Source organism: Scatophagus argus, chromosome 18 (assembly GCF_020382885.2).
Source record: "Scatophagus argus isolate fScaArg1 chromosome 18, fScaArg1.pri, whole genome shotgun sequence".
NCBI lineage: Eukaryota > Metazoa > Chordata > Actinopteri > Scatophagidae > Scatophagus > Scatophagus argus.
The window spans coordinates 13,897,803-13,910,437 of NC_058510.1; the positions used below are offsets into that span (position 1 = coordinate 13,897,803).

Below are 12,635 nucleotides of genomic sequence, written 5' to 3' on the forward strand. Positions count from 1 at the left end.
AAAGCCTCCTTTCTTTTCATTTTTGGCAGATCACTGTTCAACTTGTATGAGGAGCAATTATAGTACATTTTAAGTTCTTTTCACATTATGTGATTGTAGCTACAGTGTGTCTGAATGCTCAGTGGTGTAATTATTTCTTCTGTGTGGGTGCATTCAGAGGTAAAATACACCTTCACACACTCTTTCATATCATCACTGACGTGAATTTTAGGTTTTGTGGCCTTCAATGATTTTGCAAGGGATTTATCCAGTTCACTTGTTCATGAAAGAGGTTAGGGTTGAAGCCTCTGACTTCTTGTGTTATAGCTGGTGTCTTCGTCTTTTCTGCATGTTTGGAGAATTTAAATCTGAAATGACAGCTCTGGAAATAAGCTCCTTCTTTTATTTAGAGGCACTGAAACCATAACTTGTCATTCATGTTTTTAAACTATTTGATGATCGTGTGATGAGTTAAGCTAACTATGAGTTTTTATTACATTTTAGTTAATGTTGTAACACGTCAATACTGGAATTTTTATGTTACTCAAACAGAGTCCATCACTTATAGATGATTCTGTGGGTGAATGTTCCTTTAAAATATTTCTTTCTCTTTTGCACTCCTGCAGGTGAAGTATAAGAAGGATTTCGAAGAGAGTAAAGGTCGAGGGTTCAGCATCGTATCCGACACCCCAGAGATGCAAAGACTCCGAAAGACTCAGGAGCAAATCAGTATTGTATGTACACACAGACACACACACACACACACACAGATATACACTATTTCATTGTTTTTTTCCTATTCTTTTTGGTATACAAGTGTGTGTGCAATGTGTGTGAGAGAGAGAGAGAGAAAGTGAGGGGTGCACTTTGGTCAGTGAGTGCACACACACACACACACACACACACACACACACACACACACACACACACACACACACACACACACCACAATGTCCACTTCATCAAGCACTCCATTGTTGACAACCTCAGTTTGAAGAGGAGCCTCATCTCAAACCAGTGAGCGTAAGTGACCATGATTTTTATTTTATGTTGATTTGAAGGCAAAACAAGTCACGTTGTCAGTTATTTAATTATGAGGGTAGCGCTACTTATATATTAATATGGTATGCTGATGGTATGCTGCTGATTTTAAGAACTGATAGCGGAATAATGAAAGAAAGTAAAGCTGCAAAAGCTTGTCAAAGTCATTTTAACTTATTTTAAACATTGAATTACAGATAAGAGTTTTGTGTTTCAAAACCTAAGTTGTATCTTTAATGTGTCTTTATGTGGTGTGTGTATGTGAGTTTGTGAGAAAGAGAGAGTGTGTGTGTACAGATGCTGTACCCTTGTGTGTCATGATGACCCAGTGACCCTGAGCAGATGATGCCAAGGTAGCCTGTGTATCTTTCTCTTCTCTTATCCTTCTTCCTGTAGATTTGATCTCTCTTTTTTCCACAATAGTTTAAATTATTTTTTCTATAAAGCATTGCATAACTTGCCTTCATCCTTCTTTCATCTTACTTTACTCACCAGCTCTCTTCTTAACTGAGTCCATTTGTACCAAATGGTTTTCAGTTATTCTGCTGCTCTGTATCTTTCTGTCAATCTCCTGCCCTCCCCCTCCTCTCTTCCTCTGTTTACCTGACCGAGTGATCCTATTATTCCGCTGCATTAATACACCACAGATTCTCTCTCCTCGTTTTCTCCACTTTAATTAACACACACATTTCGAATGCTATGACATTCAAGAGCCCACACATGTTTATTGTATTACTCAGCGCTTTTCAAGGTTGACCTGATGACTAAGGGAGAGGGGTTGGGGGGGTGAGAGGAAGAGGAGGGTAGTAGCAGGAAGATGTGAGTGAAGTTGAAGATGAGGACTGAGAAAGAAAACAAAGAGGGATTTCTATTTGCTTACAGCTGAATTTAATGTCAAGAGGTGCCTGCTTATCTGTCAGAAAAAGAGAAATCAAATAGAAAACCACAAACTTGTTTCTGATCTCAAGAAAAGCTCTGAAAATGTGTGATTTTGAGTTTGATTCCTTACAGCTTTTCAGTCCAAAAGCGAAGAGAAAAGAAAGAGCAGTGTGTTTCTTCTGCTGAGCCTTGGCTGGCTCTAAACCTAGTTCATATCAGGACGAGATCATAGGGATTTCTCCCAGGAAAAGCTTTGTGCTTTAGAATTCATTAACAAGATCTGAGGGAGAGAGAAAGAGAGAGCTCCTGGTCAACAAGTTTTTTTTAACACCTATGAAAGCTGTATCTCCCAATTTAGCTTCCAGAAGAGACAGATTTTTACCAAAGCCGTTATTCTCCAGAGAAGCTTGTTTACTGTGATTGTGGGTGAGACAGTTATGACTGCAGGCACACCAGGCAGCCAGGACTCCACTGGCAGGACTCAGCTGTTATTCAGGCCACTAAACCGATGATATGTTCAAAGACCTGATTCATTAGCTTTCCTCTGACAACTAGCTGGGATTGGGCTCGGGCTTTTTAATTTATTGGTGTATTTCTGTGCTGATTTTTATACTGGAAAATCTAAAGTGCACTCGACATCACAAAACAGTTTCTAATGCCCCGAAGACATTGTTATCACCAGTTAAGAAGAACTCGTTCTAACGGTCTCCTTCAGTGTTTTTGAGGTTATTTTGTCTTTATAAATGCCTGTGGCATGGTGGCCTTCAGCAAAAAGCACCCATAGATCATTCAGGCCAACATACTGGTCAATGTTAACACAATACCTTTCCATTAGTCTCTCTTTCTGAGGTCTGTGTTTGTTTATAATGTAAATGTATAACAACATAATGCGGATGATGGTGATAAATGAGTCTATTGTTAGTGTGTTGTGTTGAGCTGTGATTTGTTTGCGTGCAGTGTTGCAGCAGACGCTCATTTGGCTGAGAGACAGTCAGATCTGTCCTGGTCAGATGACCTGGTCACACTGCCAGACTACCTGCTGCCTTTGAGCCTCATAGAAGCAGATGATCTTTACAGTGACTAAATATCTGTGTAAAATGAATAACTGCATGGAGAAGATGAAGATAATTAGTTAACTGACATTATTTTTTGTTCCTTGCCTTTAGCCCTACTGTGTCTTTCATACTCCTCTTCTCAGTTGCCTTGAGAAAGAATGTCTAAATTATTATTAGTAATTAACCAAAACATCTGCATTTTAGGCTGTAAGCCAGACTTTTATAAGAGGATAAAACAGGTTGTGAGATCTGTTGTGAGACACTTGTAATGTGTCCTGTGTGAAAGGGGCAAAAACTTCACACACAGTGACTGTCTTGGAAGGAAAAAATCTCTTTCTTTCTGTATATTAGTTTTTTCCTTTTATTTATTTAAAGAATAATTTATGCTTTGGACAAATATTCATAGGAGCTTGATACAACTGTAAGTTCATGGGTGGTGTGAAAGTGTTAGTGTGTATGTATGTAAATGCTACATTCCTTCCAGCTTACGATATTTTCTGAATTCACCTTCAACCCCTCAACCTACTCACACTTGAACACACACAGACAAAGACAGCAGTGGCATTAATAAAGCATGTACCCCGAGGCACACACACACACACACACAAAAAACACACTGTGCCCAGCGCTGGCACTGTGAATGAGATGAAGGGCACAGTGGTGATAAAGTCTTGAGTAGAGGGCTAAATGTGGAAGTTAAAAGTGATAAGAAGTACCCAATGAACTGACACCCATAAGACAGCCATCAGAAGCAGCAGTCAGGACTAAACGCAGTTCAGTCACTAACAGGTTTGTATTTTGAGTGGGAGGGTGACCCCGACGTTGAAGAAGCCTTGAAGAACCTGAAGGCTGAAACCTTACAAGATACTGAGAAAACGAACAGTGATCATCATCAGAAAAGGCAAAAAAAAAAAAAAAAAAAAATTGCTACGATATTCAGAAGCAGTGCGTGAGAAACTGCACAGTGCTACTGCTACGTTTGGAAAGCCAAAAGGAACATTTGTCAAGGAACGACCATAAATCTGACAAGGTGAGTGTAAAATTGAGGTGGCTGATTGTGGGAACAGCATGCTGTGGAAGCTATAAGTGCCCGGACCTGAGAAGGAGGTTCGCTAAAAACTGAAAAGTGTGAATTGAAAGATGCTCTGACCTCCTGAGGTGATTACTGACAGGGTGACCATGACCTTATGGAAACTGAATGGAAGGTCAGCACGTTGAGATTTAACACATTGACTTTGATGATGAAGGTGGAGTGACCTTGACAGCAATGTGTTGACAACCACAGCGCGAAGGATTGTGACACAAGAGTTATTCAGTGAGTTATAGCTTGAAGTTTTAGTAATGAATGTTATTTTCCAGTTATAGTCACTTTGAGTTTGAATAGCTTTTTTTCTGTTACCTCGCGAGGAGTGTGACTCTGAACACTGGTTGGGCGATCTTTGTTTTTAAGATCACTTTGAGTCATAGCTGGTAACAGGCCTTAACAGAGACACTCACATACATGTGCAGCAGTTTCATTCATTTTATTGTGCTTACGACTACATACTCACATTAGTGGTTGCATGACGTGGGCATGCCTGGCTACTGTTTTGCTTCCTAGCTCTATTTTCCATTTTTAACTGGGTAATAGGTTGTGTTTCTTTAATGGATGCCAAAGCCCTATCAGCCTCATACCTTTCCAGTAGAGACACTAAGGTCATGTCCATCTATAGCTTTGCATAGAAAAACTCAGGCCCCTCATTGATTTGAACGCAGTGATGCAGCCGATACAGAGACTCTAGCAAGAATTCACAGGGTCATCCAGAAGAAAGTTGAGCCTTAGGTTAATTTTGCAACATGTATTACTGTGAGTTACCTTGTTACTGTTGCAATGAAAGATAATACAGTTGCTACCGTCACCATCACCGCTGTAACAGAGTGCCATCATAAAACTAGACGGCTATATGTTATAACGCCTCCTTAAAGACGTGTTCCAATTTCGTTTTGTAGCTACCCTGTGACCCAGTGCAAGCCTTTTTTTGCCAAGCTGCTGCAGAGAAACACTACCGATATGTTTCCATTTTATGTCAGATGGACCACAAGCCATTCTCTCTCTGCTGCCACCCAGAGGCTGGCAGTGTGTAAATCAGCACCAATCAGATAAAAGCCATTTTGTTAAGTTCCAACAAGCTTGTGAACTGCACTTGTACAGCTTTTAACAAGACTCGATGAACAAAGATCTATTGGTATCTTTAGACAACATAGAATATTTTCATTCTACATTTTATGACAGATTATTCTCACTTTCCTGATTTTGCTGATTAACTATATAATATTAACCTCACCTTGTTTGAAAATGTGAGGAGCAGTTCTCTCAAACTTTTATGTACAAATAAGCCCAGTCTTTGAGCCTTGGCTTATAATATAATCTTTTAAATTACTTCTTCACATTACAGTTTTTTATGAAATAACTTCTTACTTCTTCTTACTTCTGATCCTGCTTTGGATGTTTTTCCTTACCTTGTTTTTATTACCATTGCTGTCAAGTTTGTTTTTTAATTGTGTTTTTCTAATTTTGCACCAATCAAACAGTGGTATGAGTAGACTTAATCTGAAGTGCCCTTCATCTTCAGAAATGACTGACATGGAGAAAGAAGAGGTCCCAGCTGCTCCTGTGTTTGCTGAAGAGATGAAAGAGGTTACGATGGTGGAGATGGAGAAAAAAGAATCTTTCCAAGAGACTGTGGTGACAACCCTGACCAAACTGACCACTGTGGTTGACACAACTACAGGAAGGACAGATGCACAGGAAAAGGTAGAGGTTGACAGTTTAACAGAGGAGAAGGAGCAAAATGAAGCAGGAGAAGAGAATGGAGAGGAAGAGGAGGGTCATGCAAAGAAGTTCCTGGGACCTTGGGAATCAGAGGTGAGAACATGACCTTTCTGCAGCTGTTAAAACTCAAAATAAACACCCCAAAACGAAATTTTTAGCTCAGTTAAAGTCTCAAATAATCAGATAACAGGAAGCTTTGGCAAGAAGGAACTCAACAAAGGAAAACTGTGATGTGAGATTACCAAATCAGCAAGACCTGCAGATCTTGATGAATATGTTCGGTGTAGAATACAGTCCTGCCAATAGTGTTCATGTATGTAATATCTTCCACATTAGACTAGGTTTTTTAAATCCAAAAGGCCGTAGCTCATCTTCATTGTGACATCATAATGCTCTATCAAAGCACCTTTCTGGTCATTGTTCACCATAACTCATCAACAGAAGGGGCAGACTGTGACCATATTTCACATTTGGTCAGATAAGGTGTTAATTTTTGTTCGCATTTGCCATTGGACCTCTTGGTTGTTTAATCAGGATATTCTTTCTATTAAATAACTTCCCTGTTCAATACCTCAATGCACACAATGTTCCCAAACTGTGACTAAGTCCTGTGTACTGCTAAATGTCTTTGAGGATTTTGCTTTTCTTTGATGAAGTCTGCTGAGAGGCAGATTTAGATCCTCTGCAGAGAAAGCCAGCTCTCAGCTCTGACTGCGAGTCTTTGTATTGACCTTGGCGTGGGGCATCGCCTGGCACTGCAGGTTTTTGTACAGGCTTAGAGAGGATTAGTGAAACTACAAATGAAAATGTGCCATTATTAGCCTTTGATAGCGGGATTTTTAGGACTCAATCAAGCCTGTTAAAGGAGGCTATAGGATTACTGGTGCATGAATTAGAAGAAGTTAGAAGCTTCTCTGATTGACTCACAGGTTTCTGTATCTTGGTTTTATTATTATGGTCAGATGGATAATTCAGTTTGCTAATATTATCCTACAATTACCAATATTTGTCTGAACTGGCCTCAGCAGAGAGATGTATCCCATTGTGGTTTTAAGGCCATATATGCAGTATAACAGCACAAAGTGGTAATTAGAGTTGATTATTGTCTAATTAATTTTGCACAGTTTTTGGACTCTAAGTCTTATCTGCATCTTTGTGTTTTCAGGCCTCCTCTGAAGTAAAGCCTCCACTGCCTGACCCGGCATTCAACAGGAGGTGCAGCTTGCTCGCCAGTGATGTAAGTTCAATCACTGTATTTATTATCTGTGGCATCACAAAGAGCTCATGAATAAATAACTGATCATGAGTATTAGTCAGGAGTGGACCTAGACCTGGTGTATTGCCAACAATGTTGAGCAGACAAAAAAAGAGGCATTTTGCAGCGTCACGTTACAGAGGATAGCTATTGTTTGGTCACGATGTGTAAATACTTTCACTTTTTATTAGAGAACTGTAAAAGATGTAGAGTAAGACAAAAGCAGTTTTGACTCCATTTCACTTTCTGATTTGTCAGGGAAAATTCAACACTGTTACCAGCAGTTATAAAAAGAGCAACATTTCATAATCAGCAGACAGATTTAATAGTAGTTTATTTTTTCAATTCATGCTAAACTCACTTATAAAATCCTGTGGTTGGTCTGCTTTGCTTTCACAGAGCATAGTTCTTTAGTCCAAGTTTGACTGACAACTTTCTCACCAGCTCAGTCAGACTGAAATAATCAGCAAAATGTACCAGAGTGTGATTGAATCCAAAAAGAAAAAGGTTAGGTCTGCACTGTGGGAAAAAAAATCTACTATTAAATCATTCCAACCTTTCTAGCCAAATATAGTGACCGCATGGTAATTATTCCCCCCATAAAATTCCATTTTACTAAAAGATATCTCTTCTTCAGTCTAGTAATTCGTTTTCGTCTAGTAATGCTAATGATGTTCAGAATCAGCTATTTGTTTGGGACCCAGATAATCCAAGACCAGCCAGAGGAAGGGGTTGTTTGGACCCGATGTTGATAATAATGCCACAGCAATATAAAAAACACTTGGTCAGAAGTTAGCAGAGTATTATGTCAGTGCTATATTGAACCAAACTGGGTCCAGTAATTTTTGCTGCAGTTTCAACTTGTGAATAAAAATGTTTCTGGATGTGGACTGTTGCAAATGTGTAAGAGAGCGCGGTGTCATCCTGTTCCTCTGCCTCTTCCTGAACTGATCACAGGGTTGCCATTGGTAACCATCCCCCCAAAGATCCAGTGGCTGGCCTTTATTCAATCCAGAGGGAATGTATACTCAAAGGAAAATCTTTTGACTTCTGCAACAGCAGTGTGAAGTGTATATTTGGCAGCAAAATGGTGAATGAGGGTGAATGCTGTTGTAGGATGTGGGAGGGTGAGATATTGATTCCCGGGTGTGAGTCAAATTTGGCAGCTTGGCAGTTTGCAACGGCAGAATGACTCATCAGCTACAGTGGAAGTAAGTCAAGCAATTTATGAAATCATCTTCATTTATTCCTCCTGCTGCTATCGCTCTGCTACCTGTCTGTGAAAACCTGCCTTCAAACATCAGTACTGCTCATCACAGGCAGGGTGAGAGTTCAGTGTATCACAAACTTAACTAAGAGCTCAAGACTTTGGTCTTTGGTCATACTCTGATGGAAAAGCAGAATCTTGAACTGAAATACCACATGCTTGCTGGTTAGAAGCAAGTTAAACAATATTTGGTAGCATTACCTTTTGTTTTGCTGCCTACTCTGGTTTCCTCACAGATTAGGGTGGACAGCTTGTCATCTGTGGATTGATTCCATTTTTCTCCTGGGTCTCTCCACAAAATCTGCCGGTCTGTCGTGGGACCAAATGTCCAATCAGACTCAGCCAAACACCAAACTGTGGCACATGTTTGAGATGTAGTTCAGTCCATCAGCACTGTGGTTTTTGTGTATCCTGTGATGTATTGCACTATGTGAAAAATACACAAGCTTTAGCAGAAACAGAGACTGACATGATATAAACTAGTCATGATATGATATGGTATTAATGTAATATATATACATTATAGTACAGTAATGTTATTCTTTTCTTTTTGATAGACTTGAAAATGATTCATTTCACAGATGATAATGATTCACATATGTTCTCTTTTAGGATAAAACCTTGTTCTTAATTATTATCAAGTTTTGTCAGGGAGGAAGAGGCAAGACATATTTATATATTAGTTTATATAGTGTTATTGCAAATATGAACTCCAAGCCTTTTGAATATTACAGTACATTTAGCTGATGCTTTTATATAAAGCAACTTATAACAAGTGCATTCAGCTATATGCATGCAACCCCAAGTGCTAGAATTAGCACAGCACATCCCACACTGGCCTTTTTTGGTTATTGGTTTGGGATAACATTATTTTTCACATTTTCTTCATTATTTCATTGTGTGAATGTTGTAGGTAACTCAATAACTATTTGTATTCTTTAAATATTTTATAGATAACATAGCAGTGGTTTTTGAAAAGTTCTTAATTTACGCAGCAAAACGAGACAAGACGGCTCCTCTGTGAACTTGACGACTAAAACTCTGCAAAACAACTAACACACCATTTCTCCTGGGGAGAAAAGTGGAGCACAAGTGTGGCAGTTCAGCTTGCATGCAATACAAAGTGACATACACACACGCACACGCACATACAGACTCGTGTCTCCTCCTCTCTGCAGGCGAAGTATAAGGAGGACCTTGAAAAGATGAGGGGTCGAAGTCTGTTTGTTCCAGGAGCTGAACTCATCCATGCCAAGAACATAAGTGCTGTGATATCAGAGGTCTGTGCGGGCACAAACACACACACACACACACACCCACACACACACACTGTCCCTCATATCAATCCACTGATCTCATCACTTTTGCTGAAATTTTGCTGTGTTTGAACTGTTTCAGTCTAGGTACAAAGAGGACGGAAAGAAGGAAGCGTCAGTGTCTCTGTACTCTGTCATGCCGGAGACGCCTGAGACTCAACATGCCAGAGAGGCTTCAGAGCTGCAGAGTGAGGTACTTACGCTTCAATGCACCAAAATTTGGTCAACTTATGTGCCTATCAAGTACAGCCAGTGTTGAGAGCAATAGATGATTGACACAATTGCTCCATAAGGCCAACATATAAAAGTATAAAAAGAGATTTGTGTGGACTCCTTAATTTTACGGTAGGTAATAGTGATCCTAAAACATGATTATAGCAAAAACAAAGTTGTGTGTGTTTGCTTTTCAGATTAAATACAAAGGAAATGTGAAGACAGAGATTTCCTCCTCTCTTTATTCTCTGCTGCCAGAAACAACTGAGACTCAGTTTGTCAAAGAACTGACAGAGATACTGAGTGAGGTCAGGCATGATGGATGGATGGATGGATGGATGACTAGAAAATGCAAATAAAATGATCTTTTGGTTGGTTTTTGATGTATGACCACAACCACAAAAATGTGTAAACACAAAGTAGAATTTCATTTTTTGTCATTGTTATAGATGTAGATCCAACTACAGTATTTTCAGCCCAGACTTAGTAAGTAATTTGTTGTTTTCCTGAGAGTGTGGACCACTTGTCACAGTGAAAACCTCTCTGCTCCTCAGAACAAATACAAGGAGGAAGGAAAGAAGGAGATGAGCAGCAGTTTGTACTCTCAGCTTCCTGAAACTGCTGAGATGCAGCTGGCAAAGACAGTCCACGAATTTCAGAGCGAGGTACTCAAAAATGTTATTCATTCAGACTTACGCAGTGGCTGCGTTTCAACATATTTCATCAGTGAACTCCAGTCTAGGCATTAACACACAGTTTCTTTTATTCAGCAGCTACAGGCTTGGCTGAGGGGCTGCAAATTATTTAAATACATACACAGATTTATCTATTTAAAGTTTAGGAGGAATCTTGCTACACCGATGTCACTAATACGTCCTCTATGAGAAACTTCTTCTTCTGAGCTAGTCCAATGTGATCTGATGTTCTCTTTCAGAAAAAGTACAAAGAAGAAGGTAAGAGAAAGGCTTCGATCTCCCTCTACTCCCAACTCCCTGACACTCCAGAAATACAACATGCTTTGGAGGTGTCTCAGCTGCAGAGTGAGGTGCGCGCACACACACACACACACACACACACACACACACACACACACACACACCACACACACACACACTGAACAGCACTCAGAGACAAAGCCTGTGAGCTCAGTGAAAGGATGTGGGAAAAAGAGACACAGGGTTTATGGGTCTATGCACAACCTGTAATTTCAACCCAGGATCGTGACAGTAGTGATATTGTTGCATATGTCTCTCTCTCTCTCTCTCTCTCTCTCTTACAGGTGAACTATCGCCCAAAGATGCTAGTTAAAGGAGCTCCCTCTTCTCTTTACTCTCAGCTTCCAGAAACCACAGAGATCCAGTTTGCCCGAGAAATGACTGAGATGCAGAGTGAGGTAGAACATACTGTGTGCGGTTGAGGTTGAAATTTCTATTACCAATGGTGAAGTCATTCAGTCAGTTCATTTAATTTGGTTAGAAATATCCTGAAATTTATGTTTTCATAATTTCATAAATGTAATTTAATCCATAAAATGTCCAAAATAATGAGCCCAAAGTGATTTCTTCTAGATGTTTTGCTTGAAAGTAGTCTGTGTGTGAAAAGAAGTGAAAAAGCCAACCTGTCATCTATAAACCAGCACATAGTGCATATATGAATGATATGATAGATTCCAGTCAGTCACAGAATCATTCCAGCAGTCCTTCTCCACCTCTGTAGTGGTCTTGCACTTCAACAAACATCATGTTAGCAGGTCGGCGGGTATGTCTGCACTGGGCGATAGCATAGCATTTTCTGACTATTTTAGAAAGGAAACTGGAATTGCCAAAATTACCCAAATGATAGAAAACAACCAGACAATTCATGAAAACTGAATCATGTATTCACTTTTTGCTGTCAGCAGAGATTCATTGTAAACTGCTGACAGATAATTTTGTCCTCTCTCAGAGTAAATACAAGGAGGGCGGCAGGAAGAGCCTGTCCCAGAGCTTCTACTCTCAGCTCCCAGAGACTGCTGAGACCCAGTTTGCTAAAACTGTTGCTGAGCTGCAGAGTGAGGTGAATTCATCTTACAGTAATAAATACAGATGTAATCAGACCGCATAACACCCTACAGTACATGAAAAGATGTTTTTATTTTTAGATGCGGTATAAGGAAGCAGGTAAAAAGGACGTGAACTCGTGTTTGTACTCTCTTCTCCCGGAGACATTGGAGACGGCTCACGCCAGGGAAGTGTCTGAGCTCCTCAGTGAGGTATGAAAACTGTAATAGCACCACAGAGACATTGCCGCTAATGGTGTTAAGTCAATAAAGTCAGCTTTGGATGAAATGGGTTAAATCCTGACTCAATCAGGAAGTGAATGAATATTTGGTCACTAGACTTAAGAATTAAACCACCATGAAAACCTGCAGATCTGAGAGACAGCAGAATCTTTGTGATTGTCATTTAAAGATTTTTCTGATGACAAGATTATTGTGATCAGGTGAAAATACATCCACTGTTAAACTGTTTATTTGTTTCTGCAGGAGCTGCTTCTGTTACTTGTGTTTAAATGCAGAGCAGCATATATAATACACTGAAATTATATAAAACTTGTTACACTTGATATGCTTTCATTGCCCCCCCGTATGAATTATTATTGTATTTTGTAGGTGAAGTATAAAGAGGAGGGTAAGAAGGAAATGAGCATCAATCTGTACTCTGTGCTGCCTCAGACCATCGAGAGCCAACACGCTAAGGAGGTGTCAGACCTGCAGAGTGAGGTATTCAGAGAACTTACCTTTGTTGCTTGAAATTTGATATATTAATATACAGAAGGT

General features: G+C 39.7%; 1 protein-coding gene across 6 annotated transcripts in view; it reads left to right on the forward strand.

Moving 5' to 3' along the window:
• The window catches only part of nebl (nebulette), an 81,211-nt gene that overhangs the window by 25,900 nt on the left and 42,676 nt on the right, over positions 1-12,635 (forward strand). For 3 of the 6 annotated variants that reach the window (XM_046371765.1, XM_046371766.1, XM_046371767.1), the window contains exon 4: positions 606-713. In XM_046371765.1, coding sequence (XP_046227721.1) covers positions 606-713 — 108 coding nt within the window. Of the gene's footprint in view, positions 1-605; positions 714-2,914; positions 3,985-5,566; positions 5,860-6,931; positions 7,004-9,466; positions 9,569-9,686; positions 9,798-10,014; positions 10,126-10,371; positions 10,483-10,751; positions 10,863-11,096; positions 11,211-11,761; positions 11,873-11,957; positions 12,069-12,467; positions 12,579-12,635 lie in introns of those variants that run through there. The other 3 variants (XR_006841457.1, XM_046371764.1, XR_006841458.1) reach the window with 3 other exon arrangements.